The 19,711-nt window shown below is 41.5% G+C and overlaps 1 protein-coding gene across 16 annotated transcripts in view; it reads right to left on the bottom strand.

The window, feature by feature from the left end:
• KIDINS220 (kinase D interacting substrate 220) overlaps window positions 1–15,444 on the bottom strand; it is a 105,789-nt gene extending 90,345 nt beyond the window's left edge. For 9 of the 16 annotated variants that reach the window (XM_082425803.1, XM_082425814.1, XM_082425816.1 and 6 more), the window contains exons 1-4: window positions 14,480–14,642; window positions 8,318–8,446; window positions 2,100–2,198; window positions 964–1,062 (exon numbers count right to left, since the gene is read on the bottom strand). In XM_082425803.1, the coding sequence (XP_082281929.1) occupies window positions 964–1,062; window positions 2,100–2,198; window positions 8,318–8,425 (306 nt within the window). In that variant the 5' untranslated portion in view covers window positions 8,426–8,446; window positions 14,480–14,642. Of the gene's footprint in view, window positions 1–963; window positions 1,063–2,099; window positions 2,199–8,317; window positions 8,447–14,479; window positions 14,668–15,183 lie in introns of those variants that run through there. The other 7 variants (XM_082425807.1, XM_082425805.1, XM_082425809.1 and 4 more) reach the window with 5 other exon arrangements.
• Between the last annotated feature and the right edge of the window lie 4,267 nt (window positions 15,445–19,711).

Genomic DNA, 19,711 nt, shown 5'->3' with positions numbered 1-19,711 from the left:
TATATGCCAGTTAAGATAAGAACACTGCATTTTACTCCTACCTGCCATATCCATCCTTTGCCTAGGTTACTGACATCATTACCTTCTCTCCCTAAATTTTTATAGCAATGTACTTCAATTTCTTTTCAGAAATAGGGAGGATACAAATGGTTCTGTATCCTTCTATAAAAATAAGTATACCAACCACTTCACTAAGTTTTAAGAATAAATATAACACTGTAGAAGAACACTGTGCAAATTACATCGTACAATATTAAGTGCAAGCTGGTGGAGTGCTGCAGTTTCTTAAAAATTCAGACCACCTGTACTTCATAAAGCGTCATCAGCAAAGTAATACATGTTTTCTATATCAAGGCAGTTCAATTCCTTCTTTTTTTCCCCTGTTAAAATTAATCTTTGAAAAGGCTGAACATTTTGCAGAAAAAATAAGCCAGAAATGATCCCTTTCTTCACCTTTATGCTTTAAGCAAATGCCAAGATCAAATAAGAGCTAAGATAATTAAGAATCATATCTTGTTAAACTTGTAATGTGTACAGATGGCATTATAAACACAATTACATTTTGAAAATAAGTTTATAAATATTATTCTGAAAATCATGACTTTAAATAACTGAAAATATTTTTAAAACTATACTATGTCCCTCTTAAAGTTCTCCTTAAAGGGAACAACTCTCTCATGAGTTCTAAGACTGATACATTATAAAGAGTAATAAGTTGTTTTAACAACATTTCAGAATTAAAATTCTGAAATAAACAGAAAATAATGACTAAGAATATTCTAAAGGAGGTGCATTATATCACCGGGTTTTAAAACATTCTTGAGGGTCATTTCAATGCCCGATCCCAAATCCTAAAAACATTATTATAGTATCACCTCACACATAAAAATACAAGACTTAACACATATCCCTTACTGCTAATAAGATCCCAGCTGATTAACAATGGATAAAGAATGTCCATACCATATCACGGTGCTCCAGGTTAGCCCCACATTTAAGCAGTTCTTCCACAATGTGCAGGTGCCCTTCTTTTGACGCTGATATAAGTGCTGTCCAGTTATCCTTGAACACACAGACACAAATGTTATCAATTCAAAACCAAAAATAACATTCCAAAGTGAGGAAAAATAAATTTGAATTTACATACCAGATGATCATACCAAATTGACATGACCCAACCCACTCTAAACTACTCTGAAATTACACTGAAGCATAAGCTCTGTTAAGAATTTATCTGTCTACCTGTATGACTACAATGGTGTAAAAACGGTTTCACAACTGCGTGTTCAGTCTTTTCACTGGCCTTCTAATCACACACTGTGTTTTTACAGAGGAGAAAAGGTGACTATCGAAGCCTCAAAGCTAATCCTTGCGGTTAGCGACCATTACTATAAACTGAAATTAAAGAGCCTGCAATCAGACTTAAGAGCACATTTACAAACTATTAAACTCAAGCGATCCCATATGATGAGTTCAGAAACTGTATGATAAAGAACTATTCTTTATTTTTTTAAATAAAGCCTACAAGTATCCTATCCTAACTTTTATCCATGAGTGTACTATAATTTAATTCAAATGATCACTCAATTAAAATCACCAATTTAATATCATCAATTTGAATCATAAAAACAAACAGAAAAACAGATGTAGCTGTGTGACCCTGAAAAATAATTCCCGGGAAACAGAGGAAGTAAGCCTCTTGGAATAGTGATTTATCCCTCACAAATGATATCAGAAGGGACCACATCTTTCTGGCCTATCATATGTGATATTTATAATAATAAGGTACCATTACGGGGAGTTACTTAACAATATGACTCATACATATCTTCTAGGCAGGCATTTAGTTTTAAGTATATGTGCTCCCTATTCAACCAGTGCCATCTATACATAAAAAACCTGAAGCGCTGAGAACTTTCACTGAAAGTAAAAATTTCTCTCCTGTTATTACCCCTTTTAAAAAATTGAGTTAGCATATTGTTAGGCAAAGTCGAGAAACAGAAGAAGTACAATCTATAATCTATTACTTTTGAATCATTTCTTAAAAGCAAAGTTAAGGAAAAGAAAAAGACAAATGAGTAAATTATTTCAATATATACCAAATCTTCCAGATTGCAATTAGCTCCATTCTTAATTAATTCTTTCACTATTTCCAGATTGCCTTGTTCAGCAGCTATCATCAATGGAGTCTGGCCACACTGGAGATATAAAAGACACAGAGAACTTGTCAAGATGCTGTACTTTAGCTGAAATACCAGTTAATTATAGCACACTTACTTTTTCCTGATGTTATGTTAAGCGCTATTTACAGTATTTCATTTAGAAACACCTCTGAATTCTTAAGTTTTCAGTTTACTAATAATGTAAAAGTCAAAGAGAAAATGAGACTTTTTTTATGACAGCATTAGCAATCTGTTTTTGGCACTGCAATTGTATTCAAAATAAGTAAGCATGAATAATACTAGGCACTGAAAAGTAATTACCACAATGTATATAAAAATCTTAGGATATCTGTGGTAACCAAATTCTCTACCAACACAGTTAGAATATGATACAGAATGTGGTTTTATTGTATGTATAAGATGTGTTATCAGGACTAGAGGGAGGAAAGTAAAGCAATATGCAAAAACAATACAGGTGCTGTATATATTATGTAGTTTTTTTAAGCCTTCCCTTTTAACCTTAATTCATTAAACTAAAGCCCTACTAGCTACCTCAGAGCTGCCCAGCCTGTGCCTAGAATGAGTCACAGCATACGACACAGTGCTCCCCAGCCCTGAGACAGCAGGGCAGAGCCTGGGCAGCGGGATCCTGGGACAGGTTCCCTCCAGCAGCAAGCCTGGCTATTGCAAGTGCAGCACACACATGATCATTTTCTGTACATGCCATGATAGCAAACAGGTTAGATGCACTGGGTTAAAGGTGCTGAAACATACTAAGGTATATGAATATTGCACCAAAAACTAAGTTCAATTAGAGAAATATTTATCTAAGCACCTACTTACTGAATGTATATCAGTGGCGGGGAAACATCAGTGATTTTTTTTAAATGCTAATCTGACAATATTCCACTGCTTAAAACCCTCAATGGTTTCCTACTGCTCTTTTGGATGAGAACCAAAATCCTTACGTGGCCTGTGGTCTAACGATGGAGAGACGACAGCAGGCCTACCCTGAAGCCTGTGCCAGGCCATTCCCTCTTCACCAATGTGCCCTCAAGTTCTTTCCCGCCTCTGGACCCTCAGACAAAGTCTTCCCTCTACCCCACCCAGTTAACCACCACCCACCCGGCAGCTCTTGGGTCAAACATCAACCCCTTAGGGAAGCCTTGCTGACCTCCTCTAATTTCATTTACTATACTAATCCTTGTTTGTAACTACACCTTTATTTGTGTGATTAACAACTGATTATTGTGTTTCCTCTAAAGGCCCTGAGCTCCCAGAGGGCGGGAAGCATGCCGGTTTTGTTTGTGTAGTTAGTACTGTACAGCCCCAGCGAGAGGGACAGCCACGGCCACACAGGTACTCAACTATTTGAGTGAATGAGTGCGCCAAGTCCGAAAGAATTTGAAAATCCACTAACGGCAACATACAAACCAGGAAATAATTATGGTAACAGGCAATGTACAACAGATGCTACTGTAAGAATACAAGAGAAACACAAATATTGAGTTAAAGTACAAAAGTAAATCGAATTAAATACAGACACTCATATAATGATGGATACTAAATTATATGTGGTAGTCACCTGTCATTCAACCAGGGTCATTAGGGAATGAGATATTATGCATCAATAGATTTTCCAGGTGAAAAAGTTTATCCTTTAAATATTAAATTTGATTATAACTTTTATGATTACCATTTTTCTAAAAAGTAATACACACATTGCTACTTGTTAAACAGATTAACTTAAACACTATGTTTATGATTCTGAGTCATACCTACAGACATCAATTATTACACCAGGCTTGCCTCTGTGAGCTCTAATGTAATGAGTTACTTTCTACAGCATGTTCCTCCCTTCTGATTAGATTAACTGGGATAAAAAGTGAAATATCAAAATCAATGGTATAATATATAAATTGAAGCCAACTAATTGAATCTATGGCCCTAAGGATATATGACTTGTACATCAGTTTTCAAAATTGTAATTCCAAAGACTCAGGAGCTTTCTGTTTACTTTCTGGGGTCACAGTCACATTTCAGATAGTTCACAAAGACAGGTGCTCTTAGAGTATGAGGGAAAAAATAAGTTAGATGTGTATTAAAATCCATAACACAAATAAGACAGATGGTGTAAACGTGAGTAACTAGAAACAAGCCAAATGAAAGACTTGAATAGTCATAACTTTCTCTTGCAGAAACTATTAGTTGTCTACCCAGTACCTAGAGCGACAGGATTGTGTTGGGGGTGGCAGCACGCTCAGCTAAAAACACCTACATTGTTCGGCCTTACTTGCAGTTGGAAATAATCCCTGGCACCCTCTGGCTAGGTCTCCCAGGAAGGCTCAGTAATTAGACTAACTCGGCTGGCCCGTTCCCTTTTCCTTCTTGTCTGATATGTGGACACAATGCTGCAGTTGTATCAAGACAGCTGATGTGAAGTAACAAGCACACAGAGAGGAGTGGCCAGAAGGGCAGAAGGAGCCTGGGAAGATATCCTGACGCCATCATATCAGCCTTCGAATGGCTCCTCCAGCTTGTCATTACATGAGAAAAATAAGATCTTAATTTGATTAAGCCACTATTTTGGGAGCTGTTACATGCAGTCCAAAGCAATCTTTAACCTTTTTTAGCTACACTATCCAAATAGATAAGTGATTTTCAGGAAAGGCTGCCATTAAGTTTTATTAATTCCCTTAAGGTAGAAGGATATTTACCTTATAAGTTGTGCCTTATCACAAAACATATTTATTCTACTAGTTCTTGCTTAGCCAATCTAGTAACTACAGTTGTGGAGATAGAGTGACTTAGAAACAGTCACGACGACTTTACTCTTTCACTTCAATATGAATCACTAAAGGGCCCTTCCCTACCTAACCCCACATACACATCCCAGCAAATCCCAAACCCATTTCTTTCCAAAAAATACAGGATCACATAACTCACATAATACTCTGTTGATAATGACCTCAAACCAAAACACACCAAAACAGAACACTGCGCGCCAACTAAGGTTCTGCACCACAGCTATCATATTTTATCTCAGCTTCCCAGAAGCTACAGTGCAAAAATATGTCCTATTCAGCATCTTTTTGCTCTTCCCAATTCCTAGGTAGTCCCACTTCTATTTATTCAGGTGTACTGGACCTAGATAACCATTGCCCTTTAAAGCAGTCACCTTTGGAGGATCAATACGTCTTCCAATAATTGCAGTGAAACTAGAACATTTTTTAATTCTCCTTTGAAGCTTCCTTCACGGTCTACATTTGCAAGCACGTAAGAAAATTCACCTCCTGAATTTAGAGCCCTGTTTCGTTTTCTTAGACAGGGAATAATGTCCACCGTCAACACTATATCCTTGTATCAAGGAGAGCTGAGAGTGCTCTTTTCAAAAATAAAGTTAAATTAAATTAAAGCCCTTCACTGATCTACAAAGGGCAAAGACTTGCCATCATTGAGAACATTCAGAGGCCAAGAGATTTATCTAGTTTACAAATAAAGTAGAAAGAAAAAAAGGAAGGAAATTAGCATTTATTAATTGTAGCCCATCATATGCTAAGCACAGCATCAGGCAATTTTCCCCACATTATTTTATTTTATTGATGTAACATTTAAGAAACTTTTTGAAAACTGATAACCAAACATATTAACATGAGGTGATTAAGTACTTCACTTTTTAAAGGCAAGAAAGAGGGAAGGTCTAAGCAACTTTTTAGAATTCTATAAAAATTAAATTTAATCAGAAGCTGTAGAAGCAAAATGCTAAAAAAGGCCTTGAGAAAGCTACTTTCTCCACAACCTTCACATTAAGCCATAATGTAAAAAATCCCAGGTTGTTTCAAAGTATTATTTTAAAATTCCAATTTTAATTTATAGAATACTAAACTAGACGTAAATATCACTAATAACCATTAAATGCTACTGCATGCATGATGACAAGTTAAGCTCTATACCAAATACACTTCATTTTTTATGTGAATAAGATTAATCTAAGTTTATGCTTATTATGTGCTATTTTTCTCCTTCCAAGTGAAGCTATTTTCTCAATATTCCCAAAGAAACTGTCTATGAAGTAAAACTTAATCTTTTTAAACTATCATTTTATTATTCCAAATATGCTAATATATGCTAATAAAATGACTACTTCCATAAGCAGTTCTTTTATAACAATGAACAATCTCCAACTATTAATTTTATCTCATTTATGCATAACAATTGTTGACTATTCAAAATCATAGAAGGAAATAATGAGGTCAACTAACCAAAATATAGTTTGTTTAATATAGAAACACTGAAGATATAGACATTATCATTAGATGAACATAAGTTAGATGAACACTGAAGATATAGACATTATCATTAGATGAACATAATTATCATTAGATGAACATTATCATTAGATGAACATAAGCTTAAGACTCAAAGACAAAAGAGCATAAACAGATCATAGCTTGTTTGAAGTCGAACAGAATGGGTTCAATTTGGATTTCACCAGGTAATATCTTGGATAGGAAACTGAAGGATTAAGTCATTTATCTGTAAGTCAAGATAAATAAGAGTATAATTTTTTATGGAGTTTCTATGCAAATTAAATGAGCTAAATATACAGAACCATTACCATATCTGCATAAATAGTCAATAAAAACATTAGCTATCATCACTGTATTGCAATAATAAAAATTTTATATCACGATTTCTTTAACAAGAGCTAACATTTAATACAACTAAGTACCCCATGCCAAAAATAATAATAATAAAGTAATAACTGTTGATTCAGCAGCTTTCAAAACATTTATAATATTTGCATACCCATGTTCATAGCAGCAGGATCTACAACAGCAAAGAGGAGGAAACAACCCAACTGTCTATCAATGGATAAGTGGATAAACACACCATGGTATATACATATAATGGAATATTATTCGGCTTTAATAAGGAAGGAAATCTTGTCACATGCTACAACATGGATGAACCTCGGGGATATTACACTAAATGAAATAAGCCAGTCACAAAAAGACAAACACTGTACAGTTCCACTTCTATGAAGTACCTAGAGTAGTCAAATTCATAAAGACAGAAAGTATAATGGTGGTTACCAGGGGCTGGGGTCGGGGTAGGGGGAATAGGGAGTTGTATAGTAGATAGGGAGTTTCAGATTTGAAAAAGTTCTGGAAATTTTTCACAACATGTGAATTACTTAACACTACTGAACACCACTGAACTGTACACCTAAAAATGGTTAAGATGGTAAATTTTATGGTTTTTCCCCACTGTAAAAAAAAATCATAAATAAAACTCTGCATGTCTACACACACAGATACATATATGTGCACACATATACACATATACACACATATACATTTGTGTAAAACTAAAATCAGTCCATGTTCATCTTATTCACTGGCAAAAAAAAAAAAATTTACACTGTATTAAAATACAGTTCTAAGAAAAAGCATTATTTTTCTTAAGTTTTATAAAACATACATACTTTGCCACTTAAAAAATTCATACAATAAGTTTATTAGTCCCTAAAATGTTGCAGCTTGGCTGTTCACAATAAAATAATCAACATTTTACTTGCTTGTATTGTTGAACAGAAATATCTAATACGAGTTAATGAAAATGATCAATATATACTTCCCTGTCTCATTAAACAGAACACATGACCTATTTAACTGTCTCTTAAAGATGTAAGTCTTTAAAATCCCAAGGCGTGTGGAATGAACAACTTGGGAAGAGGGTTGAGGCTCCAGGAAAGAAAATATTTTAGAAAGTCCTAATTTTGTCTGGTTAATCTTTTTTTGGTTAATCTACTTATGAGAAGATTGGGTCTAGAAGCTCTTCTAAAATTTCCTAGAAACACTTTTGATTTCAGTAATTAAACTTCTTGAAGAGTGACTGTTCTATCTGGAAAAAAGCCAAACATAAGTCTCAATCATAAAGCATAAATTCAATATTCAATCATTTATATAAGTTCAAATGTATTCCAACAGTACAGAATTCAAAGCACTTTTACCTATAAGAAATTATATCATTACTGAGGGTGAGAACTACAAATTTCTTACTTACCTTTATCCTTAGCACAGTGCCTCGTACATAGTGGGTAGTCAACAAATATTTGTAAGAAGAATTTAATTTTAGAAACTTGGTCTTACCTCATTTCTCTCATCTACATCTTTGCATTTTTCAAGAAGAGCTTTCAAAGCAGGAATGTTTTCTTCTTCTACATAATTTATTACGCTCTGTGATATGAGAACTGACATTTTCACAGAAAGCTACAATACCTGTTAAATCAGATCATAATTTGGGATTAGGAAAAAAAAGTTACTACTAACTATATTACTTTCCTAACCTTAAACTTGTACAAATACACCTCCACTGGCAGGAGTAAAAACAAGGCCCCGTAGCTCAGCTCTCAAAATGCCCACCCCTCTCTTCCCAAGACTCACACTCATCTCTCTCTTAACTCATCCAAACCCCAAACTCCAGACCCATCCCCCAAACACTCCTCCTCACCACCACCCACAAATACAAGAAAGCGCTCCACTGCCTCTCCTGCTACGTTCTCCGTCTCAGTAAACGGCCACTCCAGCTCCATTCTTCCAAGGTCAAAACCTTGGCATTATCCATGACTTATCCCTTTACACTCTACATTCAATCTATTAGCAAATCCTTTGGTTCTAACTATAAAATGTATTTCACATCTGGTCACCCACCACTCACCACCTCCATCACAACCACCCTGGTCCAGCCACCGTGACCTCTCACCTAGATCCCAACTGCTCTCCCTTCCTCCATTTTGCCTTCCCCACAGTCTATCCTCCACAAGGCAACCAGGTGATCTTTTGAAAATGTAAGTTGGACCAGAGCTTCTTAAATCATAATATACATCAGAATCACCTCGAGCTTGTAAAACACAGATGCCTGGGCCCTTCCCTCGGAGATTCTGACAAGCAGGTCCTGATGCAGCCCCTGAATCTGTATCTTTCACATGCTCCACATACCTGCCTTTGCTCAATTCGCCCGCTGCATTTGGAACCCACTCCTAAATCACTGAGTCGCATCTTGGCCATGCTGTGCTCCAAACTCCCCAACGGTTGTCCTCTCACTCGAAATAAAAACCCCAATTCCTTATCAGAGCCCAAAAGGCCCTGCTTGACCTACTCCAGCCCCTTCCATGTCCCTGAGCTTATCTACCACTCTCTTTCTCCTTCATTTTGCTCAGGCTACGCAGGGTTTCTGTTCAAATGTCACCTGATCAGCGCGTCCCTGACCACTGCGTATGAAACAGCCATCACCCCCACTATCATTCCTCATGGCATAAGCCTGCCTTACTTTTCCACACAGCACTTAGCATTGCTCAAGAAACCTTTGTTTTTTGGTTTTTGGGTTTTTCGTCTGCCTCCTCATTGCCCATCCCACCTCAAAAATGCAGCTCAATGAGAGTAGAGACTACTTCTGTTTTGTCTGATGCTGAATCCCCAGCATGTAGAACAGTGCCCGGCACACAGCAGACACCAACATCTAAGAACGAACGAGCATGCCTACACTGATCCACCCACCTGGAATTCTTCACCCGTCTTTAACTTTCCAACAAACCGAAACATTCCTTCAAAATCCACCTCAGGGGGCTCCTCCTCTGGGACCTTCCCCCCTTTCTTCCCCTCATTCTGTCCTGCCCCGCCCTGGTCAGTTTCACCCAGTACACCTATATGTCATGCATACCTGCAGTATTACACTTATAATAACATATCACAATTATTCATTTACTTTGAAATCCTTGAAAACAAGATCATGTCTCACCTTTTCATCCTCAGCAACTAAGGAAAGGCTTGGTACATCATCATTAAATGGTTACGGAATTAACAGGAATATTTTATAATTACAGAGGCTATGTGCACCCTAAATTTTAATGTTACACCTGGTGAATCTGGTTAAGGTGTAAAAGAGAGTTCTTTGTACTATTCTTACAAGTCTTCTGTAAGTTTGCAATTACTTTAAAATAAAAATTTTAAACACATGCAAATGTCTGACAAAGTCCTTATTTAGAGCAAATATTTTTCCTCACTATAATATCACACAAGACTGGAATGAGCATAGTAAAGAAAAGTAGTTATAGACACTGACCTCAGTTGTAAAAAAAAAAAAAAAATTGAAAATCTTAAGATTTTAAAATCTTGTTACCTCTCTCCCCCAATCTGTTATGTGGATGGTATGTGTATAACCTTGAGATACATAAAACTTAAAAAGTTATCACTCATAGATTGTGACTAATATTAAAAGACTTTAGACTTAGATCCCTTTAGACTAAGATTAAGCAGAAAATGGTTAATAGTAAAAAAAAAAAAAAAAAAAAATTGAAGCTGCCTTGCCTTAAGCCACCTGAAAGATATTCTTTAAACGACTCTATTAAGGAAAGGTGATCTACCTTTGTCATACAGTTCTGAGAAAATGCAATTCTACACAGCCATAATTGAATAACAGTTCGATCTAACAGTAGTCTGTTGGAAGTCTGTAATTTACAATGCTTCAGGTTATCACTGACAAGTTGAATAATACACTGTTTCTGCCCTGTGGAGACTTAGGGCTCTTTAAAGTACTGGAGGAGAAAAGAGGTGACTGGGGGAAGAGAGAAATGGCTGAAATAAAATTGGTTGGCTGGAGCTGGGGGATGGGTACATGAGGGTTCATTACGATTCTCTACTTTGTGTATTTAGGGGGAAATATTAGAGCAGGCTTTGCTGATCGTTCAGCATTACACGCCTGGAATTCTGGTAATCTCTGCATTCATCCACCCATCCCTTCTTTACTGTTAAGTTTCTTACCAGGAGGAACTTCACAAGTCTTACCTTCACAAATTCAGAAGCGCCTAAAACCGTTTCTTGTGCATATTAAAGAATTGTTAAATGTTTCCTGAATTGAATTTGATCGTCACATCACATTTATTAATTTAACAGGAGAAAACAGTCTACCACAGCTGACAGTTATAAAATGATTCCCATGAGCCAGGCTTCTAACAAATCAAGAATTTGATCTCAAGTGTGCCCAGTAAATCAGATCATGTTCTTCGATGGCCAGGTCTCCCAATCCCTCCCTCAGAGGCTTCACTTTTGATTAGCCGTGCTTTCCCTCTTAAATGAATCCTTTCAACAGGTTCCATTCTCACCTAAAAACAAATACCCTCACCGCCCACGTCCCATCCTCCGCTCTTGTCATTCTCAGAAATTCCGTCAGCTTGAAGCCATCCTCCCCCTCCCCCTCACAAGGACCAGGATCTCCTCCCCATCATCCCGACATCCCGACAGACACGTATGCCCAACCCACCAACAGAGAGTCTAGAGGTCTCAATTTAAAAGTCACTTCCCCCAGTGAGGCTTCCCTGACCGCCCACCCCCCTCCCAGACCAGCTTAGGGCCTCCTCTCTCCCTCCTCCTTTCTCAGTCTTCCTTAAAGATACACTGCACTTCATTGCAGTGACTGTGTTCCCAGGCAGGAAGCATGTCTGCTTTGGTCACCACTGTTTCCCCCATGCCTGACACGTTTCCAGGAACAAAGGACAGGCTCAATAGGCATCAGGTGAACGAAGGCAGCCCAGGGGGCAAGATCTCATCTGTTCTGCAAATATTTCCAGGGCACCATCATGTGCAAGGCCTGTGATAGCCTTTAGTGGATTCCTATCAAGCCTTCAACAAGCTTACCGTTCACTAGGAGACATAAAAGAACTTCATCACGAAAAGAGCATTTACACGTCACCTTATAGTTTATGAGATGCTTCTATATCTATGATCTATTTGATTTTCCAATAATCTTAAGTATTATTTCTCATTTTACAGATGAGAAAACAGGTTTCATACACAAGTAACTTGCCCAACATAATTCAAAAAGCAAATGTGTAGTATCCAGATAAATCCAAGTCATAATTTAAGGTAGAACAGTGCTGGAGAAATCCAAAGTGCTATGAGAGTTCTGAAGAGAAGTTCCTACTCTTACTGGAATATCACGGAAGTATCACTTTGTGTTGATCCTTGAAGAATGGGTCCACTGGTGGGAAATGGAAGAAGGGCATACCAGGCAAAAGGAACAGAAGGAACACAGAGCGTGCTGAGTGACTATGTAGTGTGTGTCCAGGAAACAATGAACAGCGTGGATAGGGACGGTAAGTAAAAAGTTAGAGCTAAGGCTGGAAAGTGAGGGTGGTTAGATCTGTAATCTCTGCAAGATAAGGGCTGTCTCTCTTTTGTTCTTATGTCCCCAGAACCTATTACAGGTCCAGGGCAAGTAGAAACATCGAAGATAACTGCCAGACTGAATAACTGCATAGGTGTACTAAATACGCCTCTTCTGTAGGACTCTGCCTGCCCACAGCTCCCGCTACCCTCCACAGCCATGTTCTCTACCATCAGCCACAACCAGTGACGAGCACATGAGGACAGGTGACTGCTCACAAGATAAGCTGGGCCAATGAGATTCCTCTCAGCCAGTCAGCAGAGAGGGGATCCAACAGATGTGAACAGAGAAGACTCCTCCTAAGTGAGAAGACAAACGTGGCCCCTGAGAGGTCTACAGAAGGTGGAGCTGCCTTAGATCCCGATTTCCTTCCGATTCTCAGTCAGTCCTGCAAATCTCCTTCTCCCTGAGGTAAAAGAGTACATCTCCGTCCCTCGCCTTCTCAACAGCCCTGACTAATATAGCAGCAGAGAAACTGAGCAAAAGCAGGAAGAGGCGGATGGCACACTCACATGATCCTAGGAAAAATTTCCCCCAGCAGTGTATGCGGCCCAGAATCAGAACCCTGGATGCCAGTCAGACAACCACCAGAAGAGCCCACACGAGAGGGGACAGGCGGTAGGGATGCAGAAGAAGTGAGAGATATGAACTTGAACAGTATAAAATCCCCCATATTGGACCCTTTGACCTACCAAAATATCCAGAAGAGAGATTCTGGATGTAGAAATTTTAAAAATTTTGTGACCAGAAATGAAAGAACTGGTCAAAGATGACTAGATACCAAGCATAGGTGATGAGAGGATGGTGGTGTCACTAACAAGAAAAAAGTGAAGTCCGGAGAAGGTCAGGACCTTCCTCTGTTTGGTTAGTATCTCCTCCTTCCCCACCACTCCTGCATGCTGAACGTGAGGTGCTCGAAAAAACCTGGGTTGGAGAATCCACCCAGTTTTTGGAAAAACAGACCTGGAAATCACTCGCACAGAGTGTAAAACAAAGATTCTCAAACCTGTGTGCATCAAAGTTACTCAGGAAGCTTATCAATACACAAATTCCCTGGGCTTCTCCCCCCAGAGAATCCTATTCAGTAGATCTGGGGCGCAGACACTGACATTTTAACAAGCACCCCAAAATGATTCTGATGAAAGTGTCCACGCTCGTAAAGCTAGAGAACAAAGAACACAACCTTGCTGCCGCATTTCTCACCCTTGGCTCTGCATCAGTGTCTCCTAAGGTGCTTTAAAAAAATTTAGATGTCTGATCCTCAGTGTCGTCAAGGTGGGGACAGTGACAGAACGTATCACAGTCACCTGTCTGAAGGGGTGATTCCTGAGCCACACCCCAGGCCCGCTGAATGGGAATTCTGAGGGTAAGGCTAAGAAAGCTACATTTTTAACCAGTGCCCCCTAGCGGCTAGCAAAGATGGCTCCATAAATAGTTATTAATAAGAAAATATTCTTCACTGGTTTAAACCTGACTATGTGTCAAAACAATTTTAAAGAAAAATAATCCAACGTTACTGGCTGACAAATCGCTTCCCTATAAATTAGTCAAGGAAGCGTCGTAATCAATGGCTTGCAGATATTTTGCTGATATAACGGCCTGCACAGGACAATGGCGTAATGGAGCCCAATATGAAAGCAAAGGGAGAAAAACCAACCACCTCCTCCGTGGAAGCCCAGGGAAAGAAACCTCGAACGCCTGCCCTAGCGGTACCAGCTAAGGGGGTTCTTGAGGTGGTGGGTGTGCCTGCGGCTGCTCCGAAAACCAAACCAAAAGACACTTGTTTCACTAGCATCCCCCATCTCACCCCAGCAAAAGGCTGACCACCTGCGACAGCAAGTCCAAGACCTTCCCGGCGCCCCAGCAAGCGCGGACCCGCCCGGAAAGCCGAACACCGGCGCCCCCCGGCCCCACCCCGCCCCCTCCCTCCCCTCCCTCGACCCCGCACACGCACTCGGCCTCGCGCCCCCCTCACCCGGCCACGGCCCCTTCCCCACACCCGGCCTCACCCTTCCTCCGCTCCCTCCTCGCTCGGCCTCGTCCCCCTACACACCCCACCACGGCCCCTCCCCGCCGACCACCACACCGACCGTCTCAGAACCTGGACCCAGGACGGCTTCCACAGCTCGGGCAGAAAGGGCCCGCTTTGCCGCAGGCGCTGTCAGAAGACTAGAAAGGGAGAGACCGCGGCTTTCAGCGCGTCGCCCTCACCTCAGCCGGCGGCCATTTTTCCCCCCAATCTCCGCAAACTGACAGATCACGTGACCCGGGCTGAGGGGCGGGGCGGCGGGTGGCCACGCCCCGTATCCGCCCCGGGAGCCCGAAGGAGGCGGGGCTGGGTGGGGATGCCGGCGCCGGCGGGAGCAACGGGGGGTAGGAGGGCTGGGGCGAGGGAAGCGAGTCACCCAGCCCTGCCGCCCTCGGCACCTTCTCTCTGGCCTCCAAATTTTGGCGTATTTTGGCAAGCGCCCCAGGCAATATTTTCTTCATCTTCAGTGTCACTCTTCATATTATGGCGAGTTTCTTATCCCAGTTCACCATTATCATCAAAGCTTATGCAGAGAAATAAACCGCAATTATAACTTCAGACGACTCTGCAAACATACTGCGAATGGAGGCTAGCTGAAATCCCGTCCTCCTGAACCCAGAACACCTGTGGGATCTAATCTCCCGACCCAGAGAGCCCACCGCCTCCCCCGCTTCCTCACTCCCCCCTCTGCAGCCCGGCAGCCCGGCCTCACCCGGGTCTCTGCAGAAGGAACCTCTGACCTGCCGGCGGCCAAATGTGACTGACCTTTTTTCCACTCACAGTTTCCCTCGCGACTCCCTCCTGGAAATGTTCACCTCCCTCGGCTTCTGTGACTCTGATTCTCCTCGTTTTCCTCCCATTTCTCTAGCTGCTCCTCTCAGATTTCACCTCCCTGCAAATTGGTTAATGTTTTCAGAGTTCATCTCAAAGCTGGACTCGTCACCCTCCCGACCTGGTGTGATCCTCCTGTAGTGACACTGTCGGGGGACCTGTCTCCTGCCCCCATCCACCGAGGCAGGAATTGGGAAGTCATGCACCTCCCTCCGCCCCTCCCTAACGTCATCCAATCAGCCCACACCGCCTGACTGCAGCCACTTTCATCACCCCTGAGCTGCTTAAAGGCTTCAGAAGCTCCCCACCAGGACTATATATCAAAAGCCCCCAACTACCCTCCCTGCCTCTGCTGGTGCCCCACTAACCATCTCCCCAGGAGATTGGGATCATGTCACTTCTTTGATTAAACTCCTCAGCAGCCTTCCATTTCCATAGAGCAGATTCCCAAATAGTACTTAACAGGCAAGGCTCCTCTGGAGCTGGCCCCTGCCAGACTTCTTGCCATTGTACTGTCCACCACTCTCCTCCCATCCTGCCCCGCCCTAGGCTGGCAAGTTCAGTTCCTGGAACATCGGGCCATGCTCTTTCTCGTCTCCATTTTGTTTCCAAAGTGTGGTTCCCTCTCCCCTGGATAGCCTTTCCTGCCTCTTGTCCAGCTGAGTCCAACAGATGAATTCTATTTGTCCTTTAAGAGGCAGCCTAAGCAGTCCCCTCTTGTGTAGCTTTCTGCATGACCTCAACCAGAGTTCATCATCCATCTTCTGTATTCACCTTCTTACTCCACAGTCCTGGGGCACAGTAGGTGTTCCAAAAGTATGTGTTAAGGCATATTTAACCTGTTTCCTTGTCTCGCCCCCACTATAAGGTTCACTCCATTCTGGTTCCGCACCAGCTTCCCTCACCCTGTTTAGAGCAGTGTGTGGCCTTGGAAAGCCTTTAAGGAAGAACGAGCACCATTTATGACCTCGTCACACGCTTTGGGGCGTCCTCTCATTGCCCATGCACGCCACACCAACATCTGATGGAGCCACGTGTTGGCTCCTTGTTGGCTTTTTCCATGAGTTGCCAGCGTGATCCATTTCAGATGCTTTTCAATGGTGCCCAAAGGTGGCACATCAAAATCATCCGTAGATCCTTCTAAAAGTCAAAACTCGACCCTTGCTGGGGATTTTTAAAATATCTTCCAACGGAACACCGTTCTCAGACGTGGTTTTTGTCCCATTGTGTCCAAATCGGTGATAGCAGATATAAATATCCCTTTTCAGTGTCAAGCAAGTTTTCGAGGACCTACACAGTATAGCAGGCGGCCTTTTAGTAGCCACTGGTTGTGAAAGCGACATGGGAATTGGAATCTGTGGTTTCACAGGGATCTATGGCCCCAGCGTGGGAGCCAGGGCTCTATCATAAGGAACCATCTGAATCATCAGCAAGGCGTTTGAAAGGCTTTCTTTTTCGTTCTTGTTATTTTTGGGGTGGGGGGTTGTTTTTTAAATATTTTAATGAGTGCATTTTAATATTATTGGTGTCTTTTGTAATCATATTGATTTTATTTTTATCTATTTAAACACATTCTGAGAAGGCAGTCGTAGGTCTTACCTGTCTGCCAAAAAGGGCTACAATACAAAAGTGGTTAAGAATCCCTGGGCAAAAATATTAAAAATGAGATGAGACTTCCTACACTTCCTGACACCTCTGGGTTACCATGTGTGAAAAAGCTGCACTCTCATCCCACGATGGTTAGATTTGTTTCCAGGATTCCTAGTACTGGGGCAAATCTGGGTTGCTCTTCTTGCAGGAAAGTTGTCTGTACATTAAACCTTGTCTTTGAGTCTCTTGACCACTAGCTACTCTCCAAGAGATTTGCTCTTCCCCTGGGATGTTGACGGGCTTTCTGGATGAGCCTGGGGACACAAAGGGAAAATGTGGATTCCATAGCAGAGATTGGGCCCTGCAAGATCTCACTGAGGTGTGTCCGCTATGAAATGGTGACTCAGGGAGAAGGGGTCTTGAGTCCCTAAGTGCTTCCCCTATGGAACACCGTTTTGAGAAGAGAGCTGCCCCCGTGACAGTCCTCACCGTTCCAGACCGCCTCACCACGACCACCCCCAGCCGCTTCACCCCGTAATTTCTGTAACTCCAGGAAGCAACGCCTGGTTGGTGAGCTGGCCTCTCCACAGCAAGTCCAGGAGGCTGGCTCATGCCCAGCAGGCGTGAGCCACACTGAGCAGCAGTGAACCAGCGCCACCAGAACGTCTCTCTTGGGGACGATTGGAACATAACAGAAAGCAGGGGGGCGGGTGGGACAGCAAGCAGTGGTCCTCCAGCTGAGGTGGTCCCGAGCACCGCTGCACCGCAGCTGGGGGCTTCTCGGTCAAGGACTTTGCAAATCCCGGTCTAGAAGTGGGACATTGAGTCCCAGACACTAAGACCATCACCCACACTACCTGAATCCCCTCCCCACTTCTTCTCCCCAGATAGAAATCCTGAAGATATTCGGTGTACACGGTGTCCCTTCAGGCACATTTTAAAAGCAGTCCAGATGACAGCCTGGAAAGAAGCTACTAGAAACAGGCTTTCCTTTGGCAAATGTTTGAATGGAAGATGAGAGAAGGGTCGGGTTCAAGGATGGCAGGAAAGGGGAGAAGCCTGGAGCAGGGAATAGGGTTATCAGCTAGGGTCCCCCCTCCATTGCAGGCCTGAACTGGGGACGGGAGAAATCTTACGTTCGGGGTTTTATTAGTAGTCCAGGCCAGGCATTTCATTACTAAAATGAGAATTTTTAATGACCAAACGTGACTAGGTGATAGTCAATGATCCAAGAGTAATGAGAAAAATTACAAAAATTATGAGACCTATTAGAAATTTTGTCTGGGAAACAAGAAGGAGAAGGGAGCATTTACAGGAGCTGTCTTGAGGAAAGATAAAGTTGCTTTTTTTTAATTACTTTTTTTTAAAGTATCGTTAATTTACAATGTTGTGTTAATTTCTGTTGTACAGCAAAGTGATTCAGTTATACATACATATACATTCTTTTTTTATATTGTTTTCCATTATGGTTTATCGTAGGATATTCAATATAATTCTCTGTGCTATACAGTAGGGCCTTGTTTAAAGTAGCTTTTTGATCCCACTGTAGCCCATTCTTCTTTATCTACATTATGGTTACATTTAATAAATTAAATATTTTCCAACTTCTGCCAAATGCTGTCGACTCCTTTCATATTTATGGACTCAGACTCTGATCTTGCGATGATATGACTTGTAAAATAGAACTGAAATGCTTCCTCCTCAGTTTTGTTTCAAATCCATCACTCTCTCCACTTTCATTGGTCTCTTTACGGTTTATGCAGCTCGCCTAAATCTTTCTGGCAGAGGCATACTAAGCGTTTCTTGCTTCAGCAGAATCACTCAAATCACTTCAAGAGTCTGGCTTTTTTACTTGTCATGTATTATGGAGGAGGAAAAATGTGAGTTATCTTTCCATTCCTCACCACTCTCCCCACCCAAAACTGTAATTTTAATCACGCTTTCATCTTTTTCAACAGTATCAGCATCTTGGGATGATGATTTCAGCAGTCCAATCTTTTTACATGGTTTCAGTTTCATTGTACATCAGATTTTCCATGGAAATCTTAAGATGTTTCACATACCATCTTGCTTTAAAAAATGTTTTTCTCTGACTCTAAAAGGAATATGTGTTCATTATAAAGTATTTGGAAAACACAGAGATATTTGAAGAAGAGAGATCTCCCCTAATTTACCACTCAGAGTCCTCTGACGTCTTAAACAGAGATTTGAAACAAAAACTTTATGGACCAAAGTCATTATTTTAAACATTTCTTATTGAGAAGGGGATGGGTAACAGGGAGGTTCCTAAGATGTCATTTCTTGCCTTGAGGAGTGATGGTTGTCGCTATCATTTCTCTTGATAGCTTTGCCAATCTCCTCCCTGACTCATTTAATCAGCATGTTCCTGCTACACAAAAAACAGGTGGAAGGACATTTCCTCAACTCTGGGATGGCGCCAGACGAAAAGGAACACACTCCCGGACAGAGCTAAGCACAGATTTGAGAGGCAATAGAAGAGGGGCAAATATAAAATCCTGCCTTCAAGTGGGGGGCGGGCAGGGAGTGGTGGAAAAAGAGTCAGACGAAGAGTTGGAGGAAAGAGAAAGAGTTATAACTGAATCAATATAAAAACGACTTTGGGTTTTAGAGGTTGGCAAGCTCAACCTAAGTCAAACGAAGCTACCAGCAGGGCAGACACATGTTGGTGTTGCCAACCCATTGCCTTGCCATGGCTGTTTTAGTCTCTCTAAAGCTCTTTTCGATCATCAAATTCTTTGGAATTCCCTGGCGGTCCAGTTGTTAGGAATCAGCTCTTTCACTGCCGTGGGCCCACATTCAGTCCCTGGTGGGGGAACTAAGATCCCGCAAGCCACGTGGCATGGCCAATAAA

The sequence above is a fragment of the Balaenoptera physalus genome (genome assembly GCF_965194825.1).
Source record: "Balaenoptera physalus genome assembly, chromosome: 15".
Taxonomy (NCBI): Eukaryota; Metazoa; Chordata; class Mammalia; order Artiodactyla; family Balaenopteridae; genus Balaenoptera; species Balaenoptera physalus.
Note: the sequence above shows the minus strand (reverse complement) of the source record. Positions and strands in the feature narration are given on the sequence as shown.